This window comes from Anabas testudineus, chromosome 13 (genome assembly GCF_900324465.2).
Source record: "Anabas testudineus chromosome 13, fAnaTes1.2, whole genome shotgun sequence".
NCBI classification, from domain to species: domain Eukaryota; kingdom Metazoa; phylum Chordata; class Actinopteri; order Anabantiformes; family Anabantidae; genus Anabas; species Anabas testudineus.
Window position 1 is genome coordinate 623,678 of NC_046622.1, and position 20,819 is coordinate 644,496.

Below are 20,819 nucleotides of genomic sequence, written 5' to 3' on the forward strand. Positions count from 1 at the left end.
TTTTTTTTTTTTTGCAAAAACAAGATTTCTGCAAAGCACGTTTGTTTTTTTGGAATGTTCCCTTTTTCATTCAAGACCTAATTTCAGATCTTGAAGCCAAATAAAACAATCTAAGTAGAAACAATCTTTGGTTGAACTGGTCAAACTGTAAATGTGTGCAGAAATTTCAGACTATGTAAAAATAAACTACTTTGTTTTTAATGGTTAGAAAAAGAGGAGACTGATGTTTGGTAATGTTGTCCATAATAAAAAAAATATGTATTGTGTATAAAATATTGTAATGTAAGAGCTACAAATTGCAAACACACCGATCTGTTTCTTACTACAGTAACTCTAGGGTTTTAAATGTTTTTTTAAAGTCAGCTCCATTTTAAGGGGGCATTAGAAGCGTTTCTCAGTTCCTGACATTAAAGATCTGAAGGGAAAAGAGCAGCATCAGATCTATCAAACAGAATGAACACGTTCATCTGCACATGTGAGGGTAGAGGTGTGATTCTATCGAAGCCAAAGAGGTCATGATTCATCTTCTTTTTCTGCAGTCCCAGTGTTACTGGATTTCATCTGGTTTTGTTTATGAACTCCACTCTGTCTTTGAACGCTGCTCCATGCACACAGCATGATGACCCTGTCAACTGCCGTTTACATCCCTGTGCACTGTCATCTCTGGACACAAAACCGCTGTGTACATCAGTGATTTCAACATGCGGGACAGCGTTCACACGCTGGGACAACAGTGTGTTGAGTGACGTTTACGTTACCAGATATTAATCACTGAAGGGCAGGGAAAGCAGACAAATTATGACCTCTTTGACATTTGATTGACAGGTGCAGCATCAACAGGATACCGCTCCTCACTGTCACCGTCTGCTCTGACTGACCTGAAGCACTTTTAGTTGCCAATTTGAATTTTACTACTGAAATCAATACATCAACAGTAAGAAAAGAATAATGATGTTGAGGTTTACCTCAGAGGCCCGTGTCTCCCACAGACCCACATTCAAGTTCACTGATTTGATCCTGCTGAAGAAAATCACTACAGAGTAAACCCACACGCTCAACAATAATATAATTTTATAATTTTCACTAAGTTAAAGGCAATGTGATGACCTGAGATTGTGCAGCTGTGAATGGACCCCATTTATTTTTTGGTGAAGCTCTGATTCTGTGGCTCTTTAAAAGGCTCCAGGTTTCACTGTCGTTACCTTCAGAACACCATTCACGCCGAGCAGGAGTGTTGGTTTTCAGGAAAAATGGCGTTAGTGAGACGCTGGTGAAGGCACAGAGGATTCTGAAACGATGAGTTGAGGGCTTGAAGTTCATAAATCAGACATGTTCCTCCGGTGAAGCTCTACAGTCAGCATGTACATTCACAGTTAGTGTCCAAACAGTAGTTCTGCAGTCTGAAGGTCAGATAAGGTCACTTCTCACTCTGTAATACGGTCGTACAGCATGTCATATTTACACTAGAAAAATCAAGTAAACTAAATAAAAGCATTGAGCCCCTGTAGAAAGTCTGTTGGGGAGATTTTGTTTTTGCAGTATATTGCTTTGAAGATGTTCAATCCTACAGAGACAAGAAGAAGAAGGTGAGTGACACAAAAACAAACAATCTTTTGAGCGGCATTAAAAACTGAGCACTGCGACAAAACATTTGACTTTATTCTCCAGTGAGAAAATCTGAAAGCAGGTTGTGACCAGGAAAACATTGATTAGAGGCAAAGTAAAACCTGATAGTTGCCCCTTAAAATGGTTCTAGGAGGTTTTGTCTGGCTCTGGTGTACCTGGATTCAGGTATGAGTTTGTGTACTCAAGACCTGAAGACGTGGACGGCTCGAATGACGTACTGGCGACAAATGGGACACTCGCTCATCCTTTTACCACATTTGGTGCAGGTGACCATGTGACCACACTCCAGCAAGACGCAGTCGATTGGAGAGTCCATACAGATCTTACAGAGGTTCTCCTCCAGACCTGGACCACCACCGCCGGACTCTAGAGGAGGATAAAGAGCACGCTGAGCAATTATATTACACATTATACAACAATATACTGCTCACAGGATTAAGGAAATACAACAAATGACATCAAAGACCTAAATACTTCTGTCATTTACTTTCTTTCTAAATAATTTAGTGTATAAAATATCAGAAGAGAACCATGTTGGTATCTCACAGTCCACAGTGACATTTTTCAACATACATCAGTCCACATCAAAAACATATTCTGAGAAATCCAACAGATACTCACAGTCAAGATAAATTCTGACATCCTTCACTCAAAATCAAACCATCATTAAAATACTGAAGCTGCAGACATTTATCTTTCAGTAAACAGAAAAATATAAAAGTAACTTCTCAAAATTGAATGATCTCACCTGCAGCGTTCACAGAGTTGGCAGCTGAAAGATAGAAAACATAATGTCTGTTTTTATCTGCATCAACTTCTTTAAAAATGACAGAGCAGAACATCAGCTACAACTTGGATTCTCCACAGGAACACAACTGTTTCTGCTGCTGCTCAAATATTCACACGTAGGAGTTAAAGCTGGAAAATGATGGACCACTCTCCTCTGGTCTGAAGACAGCGTCAGCAGTGGTGTGGGCAGAAAGAGGGGGCTTTACCAGTCATAACCACTGTAATTCTTTTTACAGCTTAAAAAAATGTATAACATGCACTTTACATGTGGTCCCTTCATGAACCAAATGAGCTGTAGTTCATGTCATGTGGTGTCCTGTAGGTGGAGCTATCTGTATTCTGAACATTCAGCCTGATTCTCACACTTTGTAATGATACATTAACAAAAATTCCTTTTGCTGTGCTGTGCCCCCCCCCCCGCCTTTTTATTTTCTTCTGCTCAATTTTTGATCAGCTGACTCACCGAGTAGGTTCTGCTGGTCCTGATACAGCCGGGTCACTCTCTCCATGAGCTCCCACTTCTCACAGCAGCCTTTGTAGTTGACAAAGTTCCTGGCGAGGATTTCCTTCAGCTGTCGCACGCTGAGTTCCTCAATATCGTCCAGACAGCTCAGGTCAGACAGAGAAGCCCTGCGACCCGAAACCGGGACCTCCTCAGGGTCCCAAGTCTGAACCAAACAAACAAGACACTGAGTCAGTCACAAGACAAACAAAAAAACAAAAGTAAAACAAAAACCACAGACTCAAACATAAGAACCTGACCCAACAACAAAATGAAAACGAAAACACCGCCTCTTCTGACTGCTGGGATATAAAACCTCGTCCGGACTGGTTTCCACCACTCCAAAGGTAAAACTACAGCGTAAACTCCTGTTCTGATTTTACCGGGTCTTCATCCTGAAGGTCTGGCTCAGTGGAGGTGGTCTCTGTTGGAGGCGCTTGGGCTTCGGGCTGTGCAGAAGCAGGGTCAGGGTCCAGGATCGGGGTGGGTGTGGTGTGGTCAGGGGTTATGTGAGAAGTGAGGTCAGGCAGGTCAGAGGTCACAGATGGGGGTTCAGGTGTTGGAGTATCAGGTGTGCTGCCGCTGGATGGTGAAGACTGGTGTCCCAGGACCAGCTCCACCAGCTCCTCCTAAGAACAGAAAACTGTTTTTACTGGGAGGTGGGGGCGCCTCAGGTGTGTTTGTTGCCCAAGACTATTTTCCCCAGACTGAGCTACTGAACAACCTCACCTTTTCTCTGCACAGGTGTGTGGAGACCTCATGTAGGTGCAGGTAGTCCCTGAGCTCCTTCACCTTCAGCTTCATAAGCTCCGCCCGCTCCAGCAGGTTGCCATAGAAACGCTGACAGGTGTGACAGAGGCGGGGACGAGGCTCCTGATGGGCAGAGCAACGGCTACAGTAGTTCTTCTTACAGTCCACACACACGTGCTGAGAGAGAGGGACAGATTACCGACATGTTCAGACAGCAGAGCAGCTGGACTCACCTGTTCAAAGTAAATCTAACAAGTCTCAGAGCCTAGAACCCGTTATTTTCAAATAATAAACAGTAGTTAAACCCATATCATGTGTGTTGGCTATTTTTCAACCCGTCATCTGAAAACCAATTCAGACTCAAGTAAAAATCTGGATTATTTTTAAAGGGCCTATTTGATCCACAAACCACATGTTGGATTAGCAAACAGAGAAGAAGAGTGAGCACGACCCACAGGTCACGAAGAATTAGAGCAGGTTGAAATAGACGAATAAAGAGATCAGATTAGAGTCACAGCTTTTACTGCCACAGACCTCTATCATAAAAGCCATTCAAAAGTGCTGACAAGACACTTCTAACACAAATAAGGACATTATTAATGTTATTCAAGTGACTGAGAGACATCTGAAAGTTGGACTTTCCTGGTTCCCTTTAACATAACTTTATTGTGATTGGTGTTTTTTTTTTTTCCTCTGTTAAAGTAGGCTTAACACACAGTTCAAACCGTTCACCAAAGACAAAAGTCAGCGTACAGACCCAGACCTCTTGGATTAAGTCCATAAGGTGACACTGGAACTGCAAGTTTACAAAGGACTCGGAGACTTTCTCACAACTTCTTTAAGACGATTGCATCTGAACATTTACAAAACACTGGTATTGACCCACATTTCCACAACTCAAACTGTTTCATTGTCAGATAGAACAGCAGGGAAACTCCAGAACAGTGAAAACATAAACACACTGATGATGTGACGTCAATTACAGTTTGTAAGGGTTCGGGATGAGAAGGGGCAGAGGGGGATCTCAGAGGGGGTCAGAACCAAACAAGGACAAGGTCAGTGAGTCGGGCAAACAGTCTTCTTCTCAGACCACTACTGACCTGGCTAAAGTTAAGAGAGCTGCTGCAGGGCTGGTCGTGACAAAAAAACACCTTCAATTGAAATATAACAGTTGATCATGATCTGCTCCTAAAACTTTTCTGATCCAAATTCAAGTGGATGCCAAATCAATAACCATGTAAAAGTCCAAGTATTTTCCAAAAAGTAGAAGTACCTCTTCAATTTCTTTAGATAAGTTGAAATAATATGCTCTAAATGTGCTTTAATTAAGAAAGTACCTTTAATAAAGTGATTCAACTACTGTTAACGACTGTCAGAGTGAATTTCATACTGAATGTACTGAAGAAGATATATCATTAATGATGTGTATTTATGAAAATGAAACATATCTATAGATTTAAAAAAACAAACAGATTAGAATACAGAAGTTGACTGGATCATAGCAGCTGAATGGGCATTTGAACATGAACAATAAGGTAAGAGGTCTTGCTTAACTACTTGAACAATGTTGGTTCTATTAGTTATTTCATTTTGGATTTTCACCAGTTCCGCACGTTGATGTGAAGCAGGAACAGGACAACAACATCTCACAGCACAGTGTGATTGTGTACTGCACATCAATAAAGCAGATGTTTCGAATCACAAAACTGCACGGTTAGAACAGGTCTACAGTTAGGCTGTCAGAAGTGAGGTATTCAGGGCATTAATTCAAATAGTATTTTATTAAACTAATTTGCTCTGTGCTCTTCCTTATATCTGTGTTAACACGTATATGTGCATGTTAGCGTTAAATCTGTTGCTTGTTTGCAGCTTGTGGAAGATGAAGCAACCAGACTTCTTGTGAAAGACTCCTTTTCCTCATTGATTTGTTTCAGATCGAGATTTGATTGTTTTAAAATTTAGCATGAAATATTTTAGTTTTATAAAGGTTTGTTTTTTGGGCATTCTGTGTCATTATTTGAGAAACTCTAGTGAAGGAGTGAACAGGAAACATAAGAGAGGGGGAGTGACATATAGCCAAGGTGCCCAGCCAGACCCAAATCCAGGATGCTGCAGTTTCTTCTTCCAGGCCACTCCCTTATGGAGCATGTAATATTTTAAAGTCCCTTAATTGTGAAGTTAAATTTTTGTCCCACCAGCTAAGATGGCTGTAATGTAAAAAAATGCACTGACCAAGCAGAAGCTGCTACTACTACTACTAGCTGAAACAATAAACGTCCTTTTTGTGTCAAGTATATGTTTTGAGTAGAGGGAACTGTACCTTTCTGGCAGTTGTGTCGAAGTGCCCTCCACATGCCTTACAGGTGTGTTCAGGTGGAGGAGGAGAAGGCTGACTGCTGAAGGCTGAGTTAGTGTAGGACTGATTACGTCTCTCATTTCCATCAGACAGTTCAACATTAGTCGAGTCCATACACAGCCAGTTACAGCAGGATGCAAACATACCTGGGAAATACACAGAAATACACTGTAACAAGTGTTGGGTATAAATTAGAGTTTCATGTATTATTGAGTACAGTTGAACCCTAATTAAATCAACTGCTGGATATTAAAACTTGTAAACAAACTAGACTAGTATTATTTGGGAATACCACAGTAAAATTAATGAAGTATTTACACTATGACGCTAGTACACACACTGAAATGATCTAAATACTTCCATCACTTTCATTTTGTACAAAGATGGTTGTGCACCAAACTACATAATAAATATAACCTTGTTTGTGTAACTGAGCTACCACCAGAAGTATTTCTAAGTAAACGTTTCCATCTGTCTGATGTCTTCTCATGAGTTCGGCATTACTGTCCACAAGCAGGACTCTGATTAAACGCATCACACAGAACATGCGTGGACACACGCACACACTCTGGTTTGGTCACGACAGGAAACATAGCTACACACATCTAGTTAACTTTACAACACTTGTCGTTTTTTGTTAAATATTTGCCGAATGGTCGAGTGTCTCTTGTTCAGTCGTACAAAATGTTCAGATATGTTTTAGCAATCGGCCTCCGTTTACCGTGAGTCCGGCTCCGTTAAAACCGGCTAAATGTTAACGGAGTTCCCCGTCGACACCAAGGAACTGTTCTGGAACTATCAACACTGAATGTGGATCTCAGATTACTCTTTACTATGGAGCTCTTATTTTTATACTCTGGTAACGTTACTAAATCCTGAATATACCTCTTATACTTGGATTTATACAGAACCAAACTACACAGGAAAACGTAGCTTTTCAGTGTTTCTGCCTTGTCATCTGACATTTGTTACTATAATTACCCCCAAAACAAACTTTAACATAAAAGTATGAGATTATCTTTGGGTCTTTGTTATGTTTTTAAGATAAATAATAACTTATTTAACACGTCGTCATGTTTAAATACGCGATATAACGTTAGTGGGTCAGAACTGCGTTTGTTTGTTTCGACCCAGACACTTTCACAACTTTAGTCGGCTTTAGTTGTAGGTAAAATAAGACTCATTTTGTGTTAAGTACGCGCCGAAACTGTAAAGAATCTCTAAATAATACGAATAAAGCCTTTAGTTATGTTTTGGGAGAAATAGCTGTTTATCGCTGAGCTAGAATCTCTTAAATTCAATCATATGTCAACGGAGTCTGGCTTGTGAGTATGGAAAGTATCCTGGACTGCTAGCAGGATACCGGCTAGGCTAACATTAAGCTAGTTAGTAAAGTTTATTTAAACCGAAGAGTGAAGCGGACACACGTCAACGAAGACTACAACAGCAGCAACAGCTAGTTGGTGGTTAAACTAGCTAAGTTAGCAGTTTAACTAATGACTAGTTGTCATCAGTAGGAGCCGTGTTAGCTAACTTACCTGTTGGTTACCGAGCTGCTGCAGCTAGCAGGCAGCTAACTAACCACGGAGGCGCTGCTAGTTAACAAACACCAACTAGTGGTTTAAAGGCCCAGCTGGAGGTTTAACATCCTGACGAGTCGTCAGTGTGCTGCTGAAAGTAGAAGTGAAGAAATAAAACCGAGAAACGAGTCGGACCGAAACCGGAGAGCAGCGACCAGAACCAGGAAGAGCTCAGCTGTTGGTGTTCCTATAGCTGTGAGGACACTCACTGGTATCTCACACTCACACACACAGACACACACACACACACACTCACATACAAACACACACAGACACAGACACACACACACAGACACACACACACACACAGACACACACACACACACACACACACACACACACACACACACACACACACACAGACACAGACACACACACACACACACACACACACACACAGACACACACACACAGACAGACACAGACACACACACACACACAGACACAGACACACATACACACTCTCACACACTCTCACACACACACACACACACACACACACACACACACACACACACACACAGACAGACACAGACACACACACACACACAGACACACACACACTCACACACAGACACACACACACACACTCACACACACACACACACACACACACACAGACACACACACACACACAGACACACACAGACACACACACACAGACACACACTCACACTCACACAGACACACAGACACACACTCACACACAGACACACACACACACACACACACACAGACACACACTCACACTCACACAGACACACTCACACACAGACACACACAAACACACAGACACACACTCACACACTCACTCACACACAGACACACACACACAGACACACACACTCACACACAGACACACACTCTCACACACACACACACTCACACACAGACACACACACACACTCACACACAGACACACACACTCACACACAGACACACACTCACTCACACACAGACACACTCACACACAGACACACACTCACACACAGACACACACACACACACACACACACAGACACACACTCACACTCACACAGACACACTCACACACAGACACACACAGACACACACACACACAGACACACACTCACACACAGACAGACACACACACACACACACACACACAGACACACACACACTCACTCACACACAGACACACACACACAGACAGACACAGACACACACAGACACACTCACACACAGACACACACACACAGACACACACACTCACACACAGACACACACTCTCACACACACATACACTCACACACAGACACACACACACACACTCACACACAGACACACACTCACTCACACACAGACACACACACACACACACACAGACACACACTCTCACACACACATACACTCACACACAGACACACACACAGACACACACACACACACAGACTCACACACAGACACACACTCTCACACACACATACACACTCTCACACACCCCTCAGGGGAACAGTTCCTCTGATGAGGACCGAACACGTTCTTCCCATCATTAGTTTATTATTATTATTATTATTTACTGCATCATCCAAACTGTTATTTATTAAACAGCCTCTCACTGGAAATAATCAGCAGATCAATGTCAGCACATCTGTCATCTTCATGTTTCAATAGAAAGTTTAATTACATTAAAATAAAATTTAATTAAGTAATATTCTTCAGTACGTTTCACTAAACTGAACTCAATCAAAAAAGTGAGTGAACTTGTTGGGAAGGAACTTTGTAAAGTCGCTGTTTCACTTTTTATCTGTGAAGTCCAAGTTGCAGATTCACATAATCTGATCCAACGTGAAAACGTTTCCTATTTGTAGTTTTAAACTGTAAAAAACACAACCAATGACTAAACATGCTGAAACTGCTGACATCATTACTTGTTTGTAGCTTGTACAGAACTGAATTTATATAAATGTTAAATAAGAAGAAGCCATGAACCAGATCGATATGAAAGATAACCGCCGTTCGTCGGTAGAGACAAACATCCTTTATTTTGTTTCATCTGGAAGAAGAATAAATTTAAATCAGAATGAAGACGTGGCCCCACGGCCCTGAAATGAAACACATTCTGGCCGACGTTCGATGATACAGTTTTATTGCCATAAACAGTGAAGGGGGAAAACAAAAAGTTAAAACAGCTGTTTCTATAGTACAGTAAGAAAAAGTTCCTCCATTACAGGAAAACAAAGAAAAGTGTTTGTCAGAAAACGTTCTCAAAGCGACGCAGACTGAAAACATCAGATGAAGGTTTAAGTCCTGTTCTCCTGATCCACACAAAGACCTGAAACCAGGTTTACTGTCCACATTCAGTTCTGAGTTTTTCCTATAGGTTAAAGATGAAAGTGAAGGAATGCACAAATTACAGCTTTAACTACAAACCAAACTTCATTCAAATAATGAATCATTTTGTTGCTCAAAACTATTCATCAATTTTACAACATTTTCGTGCTGGGAGTCAGCGTCCACATGATCCACACTGAAATAACAAATGGGCACAAAAACCTTTAAATGTCTTCGTTTTCTGTCGGTGACACGTCGCGTTAGCGCCACCGTCTGGTCGGGAGTCTGTGGCTGCAGGTTTAAACGAATCAGTGCTGTAATCAAAGACAGATGGAAGAAGAGGGAAGAGGTCAAAAACAGAAAGGTGGAGGAAAATGGGAGCAAAAAGCAAAGGGAAAAAATGAAATTAGGGAGGAAAACATTTTTCCGTTCTTTTAAAGAGTTTCCCTCTTTCCTTTTACCCGACTCTTCTTCCATCTATAAATCTTTATTCTACGTTCAGTCACATAAATGCTGCCACTGGATAAAAAGGATGGAAGAACATAAAGGAGACGACTACAAACTGAGAACTTAAAGATGGAAACGAAGAGAAAATTAACAATTACAGAGACAAAACTCTTTTCTACATTTTAGTTTCACTGCTGAATTCCTACATCTTATTCTTTCCTCTGCGAATCCAGCACATTTCTTTAAAAGTACTTTTAGTACTGTTAGTAAAACTGTGAAAAAAGAAAAGAGATAAACAGAAATAACTGAAACAGACTGAAAGGAGAAAAAACAAAAATGGTCACAAAACATTAAACAAAACTATTAAATGTCAACTTGGTTGCTGTGGTTGTAGTTTGGTGAAGATATGCACAAAATCAACATACACACATTCCTCCCAAACCAGAACCACAGTCGAAAGCTGATGGTTTAAAGATAAAATCCAAAACGCAAGTTAATTAAAGTCTTTCTAAAATTTCCAGCCACTCTCCTTCCACGAACGTAGAACGAACTACGGAAAGCCAAATGGGTTCACCCCCCCCAACAAAGTCCATTTAAAAGCCCCAGCTTTCGAATGATATGTGTTTGTACCAGTAGCTTGGACTAATCGTTAGTCCCATTTTGCATTTGGCAGGTCGTACTAGCGTGTTTTTGTCACTTACCAATTTATTTGCTTAGTGTTGGAATTTTTTAAGGTAGAAATTTTTGTTTTGTGGTTATAATTGGGCTTCTTAGCTCTACAGGGGTATGCAACATGTCTAAGTTACTGCATGTTTAGTAGACAAAAATGGTCTTTGTTGCCCGGAAGTGCAGCTGCCCCTGATACTGGGGGGCGCTTGGATTTAACAGGTTAAAACATCTAAAACACTGAACAGAGGGAAGAAAGAAACAAACCGTCATCTGGTTTTAAGGGCGTTCACAACCAAAGACAAAAATAAATAAATACCAGGAAGAAAAAGAAATTAAATTTGCAATAAAATGAAAGAGTTTTTTTTCCCTGTGTTTCCAGTTGAATCCAGTTCAGGTGGTTTTCAGTGTGGATCAACAGAAAATGTTTTCATGACCTGCACTTTTAGAATTGTTTGACTTTAATAAAACTGTTTTTCCCTTTTCTCCCTTACAGGACCTGAACGCAGCATTACAGCTGCTACAGCCAAATGAAGGAAAATCCAGCAGACAGTAAACACAGCAGCTGCTTTCTCTGTGTCTGAGCTCTTCACTGTGACTGGTCGACTACAGACACGTCACCTGAGCAGGTCACCCTTGCAGCGGTGCACGGGAACAGAAATCAGACCATCATCACTTTAAAGCTTCAGTTGTCAGTGCTGTTTTTATTTTATGACAGCGTTTCCTTCAGGTGTTGCGGCTACCTGGGAGTCTATCCTGACGCAGGTTAAACCCCGCCCACCTGGTCCAACAAGCAGAATAAAACAAACACCGAGAAAGATTTTTAGGAAAATATGAAAACGTTAGTTTGATAAAAGCTGAAAAATGTGACTGATGGGTCACCTAGGCAACGAGCGACAGCAAAGGAAAAAATAAAGTTTGTTTCAGCCAATTAGAGTGAGGGGGTGGGGCTGCAGGTGAACAACTATAAAATACAAAAAACAACTTTACAGGTGTGACCTCTGGGCTTCTTCCTGCTGAAGAGTAAAAGGTGACCTTTGACCCAGAGGAGGAGGGGGGCGGGGCGGAGCAGGTATTACATCACAGTAAGCACAGGCGGAGGTGAGGGGGCGGGGCAGAGAACCCCATAGTTTGGACATGCATTCACAAGCTGCTCGTTGTGTACAGGTTTGTTATTCATCAGTGTCAGAGTGTGTTTAATTTTATTCCGACTAAGAATAAATATTCTGCTCAAACTGAACTCAAACAGGAAGAAGAAGAAGAAGTAGGAGAAGAAGAAGAAGAAGTAGGAGAAGAAGAAGAACAGGAGGAGGAGGGCGGTGTCCGCTCACATGCTGTCTGTCTGGCAGGAAGGAAAGCTAACTGTGCATTTCCTAAGCGTTTCTTTCTTCCTGTTGTTTTGTTAATCCTTGTTAAAGTTCTCTATTCGTTCACGCGCTTCCCCACCCTCCCTCCCTCCCTCCCTCCCCCCTCCGGCCCTTCTGGCCGCCAGTCTTATGGTTTTTCCCTGGAGATCACCTCCTCTCGCGGCTTGGCTCCACCGAAGATGGCAGAGTTTGGGTTGGCGACCTGGTTGAGCGGCTCGGAGACGGTCCGAGGCTTGAGCTGCAGCCGAGGCCGCTGTGCTCGCTCCTCTGGAAACACAAAGAGACGGTCGATAGGAGAGGTGGTCACACACCAACGGCTAATGTTAATTAACGTAATACCAAGAAGCTAAATAAAACCCAAACGGATAAATCCCTAATTACAGAGTGTGGTCTAAAGACCGACACAAAAACTAATTCAGTAATTTAAAAACTGAATCAATAGATATAATACATGATTTCACCTTCAGACGGTTCCCTGAAGTCTGTCGTTCCTCCGCGGGGGGGTCCATCTCTGAAGCGACCCATTCCTCCACCTCCCCCCCTTCTGTCGCCGGGGCGACTGCCACCACCTCGACTCCGACCCCCCATGTAGTCATCATCTCTAAAACCTGCGGAGACAGACAGGAGGGCAGACAGACCGGTGAGTCGGCAGACAGACGCCCTCAGGTGCCTGTGAGCGTCTGGAACCTGTCAGGTGAGCGGCGAGCATGAGGCGGTCAAGGTGAAAGACACGATGAAGACAAAAAAAAAAACAAAAAAAAACGGCATGGTCCAGCAGCTACAGGAGGCTCCACACTGCCTGTGTCCACCCTGTTCAGTCGTTTTAAAGTCGCTAAGTCACTGAAAGTCTGCAGCAAACCTGAAAACTGTAACAGAACCAAAGATCCTGATGAATACGCTAAATAACAAGATTTATCCTTCTGGAGGATTTTTGTAGCTTTGGTGGTAAAGATGTGTTCTTAACCTCAGTCAAGCTGGTTATAGATTAATTTCTTTACTTAGTTATAACAACTGTTTTTTTAGTGTGAATTTAGGGCACCGTCCTGCCCTCTGATTGGTCGGCTGGGGTCTGCTGCTGTCCAACCTGAGCTGCTGAACTCTGTGACCGCACCTCCTCCTTGTTGGTCGTAGAAGTCCTCACGGGAGTCACGTCCTCCTCCTCCTCTGGGAGCTCCTCGAGAACCTCCTCGTCCTGCAGAGGACAGGGGGAGTTTAACACAGAGAAGAAGGGAGGAGCAGAAACAAGGAAGAGGAGCCGAGGTGGAAAGGAGCCGGACAGGAGGAACAGAGAAGGAGAGGGAAGAGAAGAGGGGAGGAGCAGAGAGAAGAGGAGAGAAGACAAGGAAACAAAGTAGAAACAGAGGGGGAGGAGGAGGTGGTGCCTCCTGGAAGAAGCCCAAAGGACAGCACTGAAGAGGCGGAGCTTGTTAGTTGTCATCAGCCAATCAGAGAGGAAATGTTAGCAGCGACTGAAGAATGAAGTTCTTTCCAGACCAGGTGACCATGTCCTACCTGTTACCTGTCTATCTATGCGAGGAGCAGTTCGAAGACAAGCAGGGGGAGGAGTGAAGATGAGGATGAAGTGATGGACAGATGAAGTATGAAAGACAAACAATGGTCCTCCTGAGCCAGTCAGTCAAAACGTGTCATCAGTCCACACACACAAAGCTCAAAGTGTTGGAACTGAACGTTTAACAGAGTCAAATGACTCCAGTTTCCAAAATCTCCTTTAAAATGAGTTCTCCGCTCTTCTGTAGGCAGGTGTGTGTTGGGTTTCAGTATCAGACTGTAACAAACTAACAGTGGGGCTGTTGTGACAGATTCAGACCTGCAGCTACACGTTCAGTTTCAAAAGCTTGATGCAGACTGAGCAGAGAAGTTTCAGCTGTGCAGAGGAAACAGAAGCTCAGGAAAACTACAACAGCAGTTAGCAGTTAGAGACGAACCTGCTACCCAGTGGCATTTTCATACCTCTGCCGTCATCTTTTCTGAAGCCGAAGCCGCCGCCTCCTCGTTCTTGCCTTCGTCCCTCTGCGATGTCCACCCTCAGTGATCTGTCCCCTAGCAACTGCAGGGGTCAGAGGTCAGGTTAGATTTACAAGATGGTGAATACAGAAGCTGCTGCAGAATGACTCATTGCTAAGGGTCGAACATGCTTCCGGCGGAGGACCACATGCAGGCTCCTCTGCAGGTGATGGTGCACCGTCTCCATCAACCACTGCGTTTATGCTCATTGTTGGTACTCTTGGACACTGTAGTGGGCGCTGCAACCCAGCAGCACACAGGAGGCTGCTGCAAACGAAGGAAGCAGCTCACAGCTCTGTATGTAAGTGTCATCATACTGTCTTAAGTGCAACATAGCAGTCATAACTTATCATCTGAGTCTCATGGAAGGAGAGAAACTGACAGGATTTCTATAACGTAGTTACAGAGGTTTAGTTTCACCTTCTGCAGGAAGCATGAAGCAGATATTTAGCTAAAGTTGCGTTGTTGCCTCCACAAAGAGCCTTTCCCCTGGTTTAAGTAACGTGACAAAGGTCCTGTCAGACAAACAGAAATTAATAGTTTGTTAATTTATGACGAGTGTTTGACACCTTTAAGGTCCAGGAGAGATGGATACCTGTGGTTACAAAAGTCTAAAATCTCTACATACAAAGCAGGAGTTTGATCCTGACTTCCCTTGTCTCCTCCGGCAGGAGCCTTGTTTGTGGAGATTATCATTATTTCAGAGTTGGAGAAATTTAGGGGGGAATCATGCTGCGGATGTTTTATGAGTCTGTGGTGGCCAGTGTCATCTTCTATGCTGTGGCCGCAACATGAAGGTGGCACAGACTAACAGACTAAACAAACTGATTAGGAGGGCTGGCTCTGATCTGGGGGTGGAGCTGGACCCTCTATATGTTGTAGCTGAGAGGAGGATGCTGTCAAAACTCCTCTTATTAACACTAAATGCTCCACAGAGCACCACAGGAGGTCCTTTCTACCTGTGGCAATCAATCTGTACAATTCCTCCCCCCCTCTGTAAGGGGTGGGGGAAGTGAAAGTGTCATATACTTGCTGTGAATCTATAAATTTTGACCCAATTTCACTTATCTATTTTACATATTCTGTATATATATTGAGTTTTTCTGTATTGATGTTATGTGTATTTATGTCGGTGTTGGATCTTTCCTGGTTGTGGTTCCTTTTCTTTCTGTCTGTTTTGAGAACAATGGTAATGAGGCAAAATAATTTCCCTCTGGGATTAATAAAGTTTTTTAAATCTTAAATCTTGAGTAAACAAGCACCGCCACAAATGAACTTGATACCAATGTATTGGTTCTTGTGACATCCCTACTACACAAAGGTTAAATACCTGGGACTCCCACCACTCAGTGAGAAAAGCAGTAAACTACCAACAGGAAATCAAAATGGTTCAGCTTCACTTTTGTAATTATACCAAGAGTACTTTCTACGTACCTATATCATTTTAATCCATCTTTTCATTTCCTCAACTCTGTATCCTGTGAAGGGTTGTGGGGGTGCTGGTCCTTGAGGAGGCAACAATGCTAACCACTGCAGCACCACACCTTCATACATAACCTTCCATAATTCAAAGTTCCATAATCTGTGGTTAATCATCACCTTAAATGCCTCAGTTGCATCTATAGGAATAAACAAACTGCATCTTCAGATGTCCTCTTCCTGCCAACCAACAGTCCCAAACCCAAATATCATTTACACTCTAGCCGAGTCAAAGCACTGAAGCTGAAGCCAACCAGGACTTGGCTTTTGTATTTCTTCAGTGAAATAATTCAGCAACATGTTGCAGTTACACTTGTTCTGTTGTAAATTAAATGCGAAAACATTAGACTGAGACACTCACAGCACCGTCGTACGTCAAAGCTTCTTTTAGTGATTCCAAATCTTCAAATTCAACATAACAAAACCCTGAAAGACAAGGAAAAACAAACATGACAAAATGTTAAATACCAGCAGCAGCACAGAGCTCTTATCATCCTCTGATTAACATTCACTGTGCAGCGACTTTCTCACAAAGTCACTGTACCTGCAAATGACACATCTGATCCATTATTAAACCTCTTCACAGAAACAATTCCTTTCCCAGTGTCTGTCTTCATTTTGCTGCTTCTGGAACAATTATCGTGAGAATAATGCTCATTGTCGGCTGCAGGAGCAGTCGGCCTGAGGCACGGTGACTTAACAGTGCTTGTGTCCGCTTGTGCAGATAACAGCCCACTGCTGTTGGAAACGTGAGATTTAGAGAAATGAGGCCGAGTCTGGAACAGACATGCAGGACAACAAGCAAAAAAAAAAAAAAAAAAAAAAAGACGTCCCACTGCACTGTGACTGTTCTTTGTTTAGTACTGATAAAAAGAGAAGCTTCATACTTTGTGCATTTGGTTTCTCTGCTTCAAATAAAAAGCTGATTTGTGGAGACACTGATGATGGTTTAATCACCTGTAGTGAAAGAGTAAAACCTCAAGTATTCAAAATGTCAAAGCACAAAATCACTGGTGTCAAAATCTACTTAAAATACCAAAAGTAAAACTACTCATTAAACAACTTGGATGACAAGTGCTGATGCATTAATGTGTAATCATCAGTAATGATGCAGTTGGTAAAGGTGGAGTCAGTCAGGAGAAAAAACTAATACTTTTCCTTTATGTGACGTCTGTTTAATACAAGCTAAAATACAATGGAACCAGATCAGTTGCATCAGGCCTCTGTGCAAAATCTAATGTGAGTAACACTATTAAAGGTGCCACAACATGTATCTATCGAGGTTTGAAATGGTACCGACAGGTGACAGATGAAAAGCCAACTGAAAGTGTCCTGGTCTGATGTTTGGTCACCACGTGTTGTCAGTACAGCTTCAGTGAACCTCAGCGTTGATCTTCAGAGTCTTCAGGAAGTTCTCATCACAGTTCATCTCATGTAATCACCTGTCCACATCCCTGAGACCACCTCCATAGACCAGCCTGCCTATTGCTGCACTGCTGAACTCTGATGTGCATCAATCTTTGTAATGAGGCATTTAATGTGCAGCTTCACTAAATTATCTCTATTCCTATAACGTGATCAACAGTCTGATCACGTCCTGCACTGACATTCTCAGTCACCTGAGGAAGCTGCTGTTCTGTTTGTCCTTACATATCTGACAAATGCACAAACATTACTCACAGAATGTGCTGTCGAACACAGGTTCTGCCTATTTGCTTACATCTCTCCCACAGACATTCCTGTGATAACAGTTCTGCTGAAACACATCTGCATTTATTGTTTCCTCACTCCCTTATTCAGCTTTTCCTCTAATTTGTCACCTATCTGTTTTTTCACCTGACACTAAAAACAGGAGTGATAGTAGAAAATGACATTCCAAGTACAAGAAGCTTGAATCAGAGTAATGTGAGTAACAGTAATGCGAGTTAAACTCCACCAATGATTCTTTAGAGCCAATTAAATCCAGCAGCTGTTTGACTCCACCTGGTGGTGAAGGAGCTCAAAGATAACTGAGAAGCACTCTCTGGACCAAACCACACAGGACACCTGTGTGGTTTGGTCCAGACTGTAAACCTCAGTCTGTTCTTGTTGGAGTTTAGACTCTAATTAAACCTGAAGGTGGATTTTAATAGAACCCAATTGTCTGACCTTTGAACTTGTCTGTCTCTTTGTCTCTGACCAATCGGACGCTGCGGATGTTGAGCTCTTTGAAGATGATGTCGATATCTCCCTGCACTGTGTTGAACGGCAGGTTTCCCACGTACGCTGTGAACGGAGGCTCTGACGGCAGTTCCTTCTGCTTCCTGGGGCCTCCGGGGCCGCCACCACCACGGGACCTAAAGTTTTTTGGGGGTGAGGGGGGGCAAAGAGCATCAGTGTCACGCTGGTCTGGGTGAACTGTTAAAATTGTGTTTCTTCAACCATCAATTCTACAACTACCCAGCGTCAAATAATAGTAGCCTCCCCTGTGTGGAGTTTCACGTCATGTCCTGTCAGATTTGTTTTTTATTTCTCAGTGTTGTTCTTCCTGTATCGTCATCAGTACTTTTTATATTTCCATTGTTTCTCTGTTTTCATTTGTGAACAACAACCCATGCAGGTGACAACACTATTAATTTATTAATTAATATATCAAAACAACAACTGCTGCTGGATTTTGTAAAGTGAGAATAAGGATTTTACAAACTGTTGAACTTTTTTTTGTTAATTAGACATTTAATCTATAAAAAGCTGTAAAACTGTCTGTATCTAACATGTCTTCAGATGTCTTGTTTAGTCGGTTTAAAACAACAGCATCTTTTCACTGTGCTTCATAAATGAAATAAAACTGTTAATTACTGGTTAATTGACTCGTCAATTAACCAGTACACCAGCCCTTAGGCTGCTGAGGTGAGTGATGTTAAACAATAAAAACAGGCTGAGTCATTTCATTTCAATGATTATCACACGAATCACATGTTTACTGACAGAATGAAGGTGTGATGATGGCTGAAAACGTTTTACAGTTTTCAGAGTCTCATGTTTTTACATTTCCTCTGTTTTTGGGCTGTTGTTTAAACAGTGAACTCGGTTTACTTGATGGAATCTTCCCTCCTCTTATTAAAGGAAAGGTTCCCTAAGTGATGGGGACAAAAATACACGTAATCACATTAAAGCCACAACATGAAACTAAAGCCCATCATCAGTCTGATTCACTCTGCATGTCCACCACAACCCTTCAGGAAGTCGTTATGAAACTACAATAATTGAGAATCGACTAAACTAATCTTGTAGAAATCCTCACTGTTTGGTTAGATGGACGCTCAACACCTTTCAGAAGTGAATCTCTCTGCCTGTGCCGAGTGTCTCCGGAGCTTCGACAACTTGGCGTCGAGTTATGGAGCAAATTTACATTAAAATATGTTGAAAGAAAAAAATTCTTTTGCATCCTTTTAGTACAAATTCCCTCTTTGTTTCTTTCCCTCCACTGCAGCTGGACCAAGAAAAACACAAAAAGGGAAGTTCACACTAAGACTTTAACTTTAGAAAACGAACAACTGATTTTACAAACTGACTGTTCACGGCCTGTATCATCGGGACAATAAATAAAACCTCTGTCAGGTTTCGTATCAGAACCCGACTGCTGTTATTCAGTCTTTCCCCAAAACATCTGTTTTTGAAGAAATAAACTGACTCTGAATTCAATTCAACAGAACAGCTGCAGACAAACTGGTGATATTAAAAGAAGAGATTCACAGTTCAATTAAGTGAGATGTTAGTTGATCAACAGAAACTAATTTATCACTTTAGATCAGTAAAACCCTGTTTTCTGATGTCAGTTTCTGCAGTGACTCAGGTTTTCTGTTTTTAAATTACAGGTTTTAACGACATCACCATGGATAAACCACGTTCACTGATTTGTAGATCAAACCTTTTGCTGAATAATCAATACAGGTATATTAATGGACAGTAGAAATAGGGACTTGTTTCAGAGCCCAATGTGAACGGATGAGCTTCATATCCTTTGAGAAAACTTTGCTGTTAAAGGGAAAAACGGGCTGGGAGCCTGAGGAAAACAAAAACAAGCCCAGAGCTGCAGACATGATGGGAAAATGGCAAAAATCGTGTTTTCACTGTTTGTTTCATTCATCAAACTGATCCTCAAACATGAGAATAACGGACCAGAAAACAGCCAGTACCAGATCACAGATAAACAGATCATACCGTCCCAATAATCCTGATCGATACCTAGCCTCATGTCTGGTTACTACGTGGATGAATCTGCAGCTGCAGACACATGATGCAGCCATGCGGGCATCCTGCAGCTGCAGCTCCGCCACCACCTCCACCTGCTGCGGCCTCCTGTACCGACGCTCACCGGGGCCGGTTTATTGCTAGAGACACTGAAGTTCTCACGGTTATTTTGGCTACCGAGCTACAGGACGATCCCCGCCACATGGGTCCGTCTGTTTGACTGTCGGTACGCAGCTAGCCCCCGGCTAATAGTTAGCCTGTTAGCTCTAGGACGGCGGTGTTTCCCAGCCATCCGAAACGGCCGTCCCTCACCCCTGCCCGGCCCGCTCTGAAAGCACAGCGCCGGAGGAGCTACAGGGCCTAGCCGCCCTGCACTCAGGCTGAGAAAGAACAGCAGAGGAAAACACGGCGACGGTCCGGTCGGGTTTTGTTTTTGAGGTACACAGTGGAGTTGCAGTGCGGAACAGAAACTCACCCTCTTCCGCCGCCGAAGCTCCCGTAGGCCCGGTCCCGCTCTTCGTAGCTGTCGTAGTCCGCCATTACTGCTGCTGTGTGTCGGAGGAGGAGGTCCTACACGTCACACACGGAGCGGGTTTAGCTGCCCGCACAGCGCCTGACCGGGAACAGCGACACTCACAAAACAACAGTGTCGGTTTGATCTGGGCAGGAAACTCACTAAGTACATTTACTCAAGTGCTGCACCA

The 20,819-nt window shown here is 42.7% G+C and overlaps 2 protein-coding genes across 3 annotated transcripts; both read right to left on the bottom strand.

The window, feature by feature from the left end:
- Positions 1 to 7,859, bottom strand: rffl (ring finger and FYVE-like domain containing E3 ubiquitin protein ligase). The gene is made up of 8 exons (XM_026377696.1): positions 7,562 to 7,859; positions 5,988 to 6,169; positions 3,647 to 3,844; positions 3,301 to 3,546; positions 2,879 to 3,083; positions 2,375 to 2,398; positions 1,782 to 1,992; positions 1 to 1,564 (listed from the first exon to the last, which is right to left on the bottom strand). The coding sequence occupies exons 2-7, from the start codon at positions 6,165 to 6,167 to the stop codon at positions 1,808 to 1,810; spliced, it is 1,038 nt and encodes a 345-aa protein (XP_026233481.1). The 5' UTR covers positions 6,168 to 6,169; positions 7,562 to 7,859; the 3' UTR covers positions 1 to 1,564; positions 1,782 to 1,807.
- A 1,837-nt stretch (positions 7,860 to 9,696) lies between these two features.
- eif4h (eukaryotic translation initiation factor 4h) lies at positions 9,697 to 20,721 on the bottom strand. 2 transcript variants are annotated; one of them, XM_026371937.1, is made up of 8 exons: positions 20,591 to 20,721; positions 18,031 to 18,218; positions 16,244 to 16,308; positions 14,350 to 14,446; positions 13,490 to 13,570; positions 12,840 to 12,986; positions 12,530 to 12,645; positions 9,697 to 10,212 (listed from the first exon to the last, which is right to left on the bottom strand). In XM_026371937.1, exons 1-8 carry the CDS (start codon positions 20,653 to 20,655, stop codon positions 10,207 to 10,209), a joined length of 765 nt encoding a protein of 254 aa, XP_026227722.1. In that variant the 5' UTR covers positions 20,656 to 20,721; the 3' UTR covers positions 9,697 to 10,206. The 2 variants fall into 2 exon arrangements, with proteins under 2 accessions (XP_026227722.1, XP_026227713.1); XM_026371928.1 differs by lacking the exon at positions 9,697 to 10,212 and having other exon boundaries at positions 12,506 to 12,645.
- Between the last annotated feature and the right edge of the window lie 98 nt (positions 20,722 to 20,819).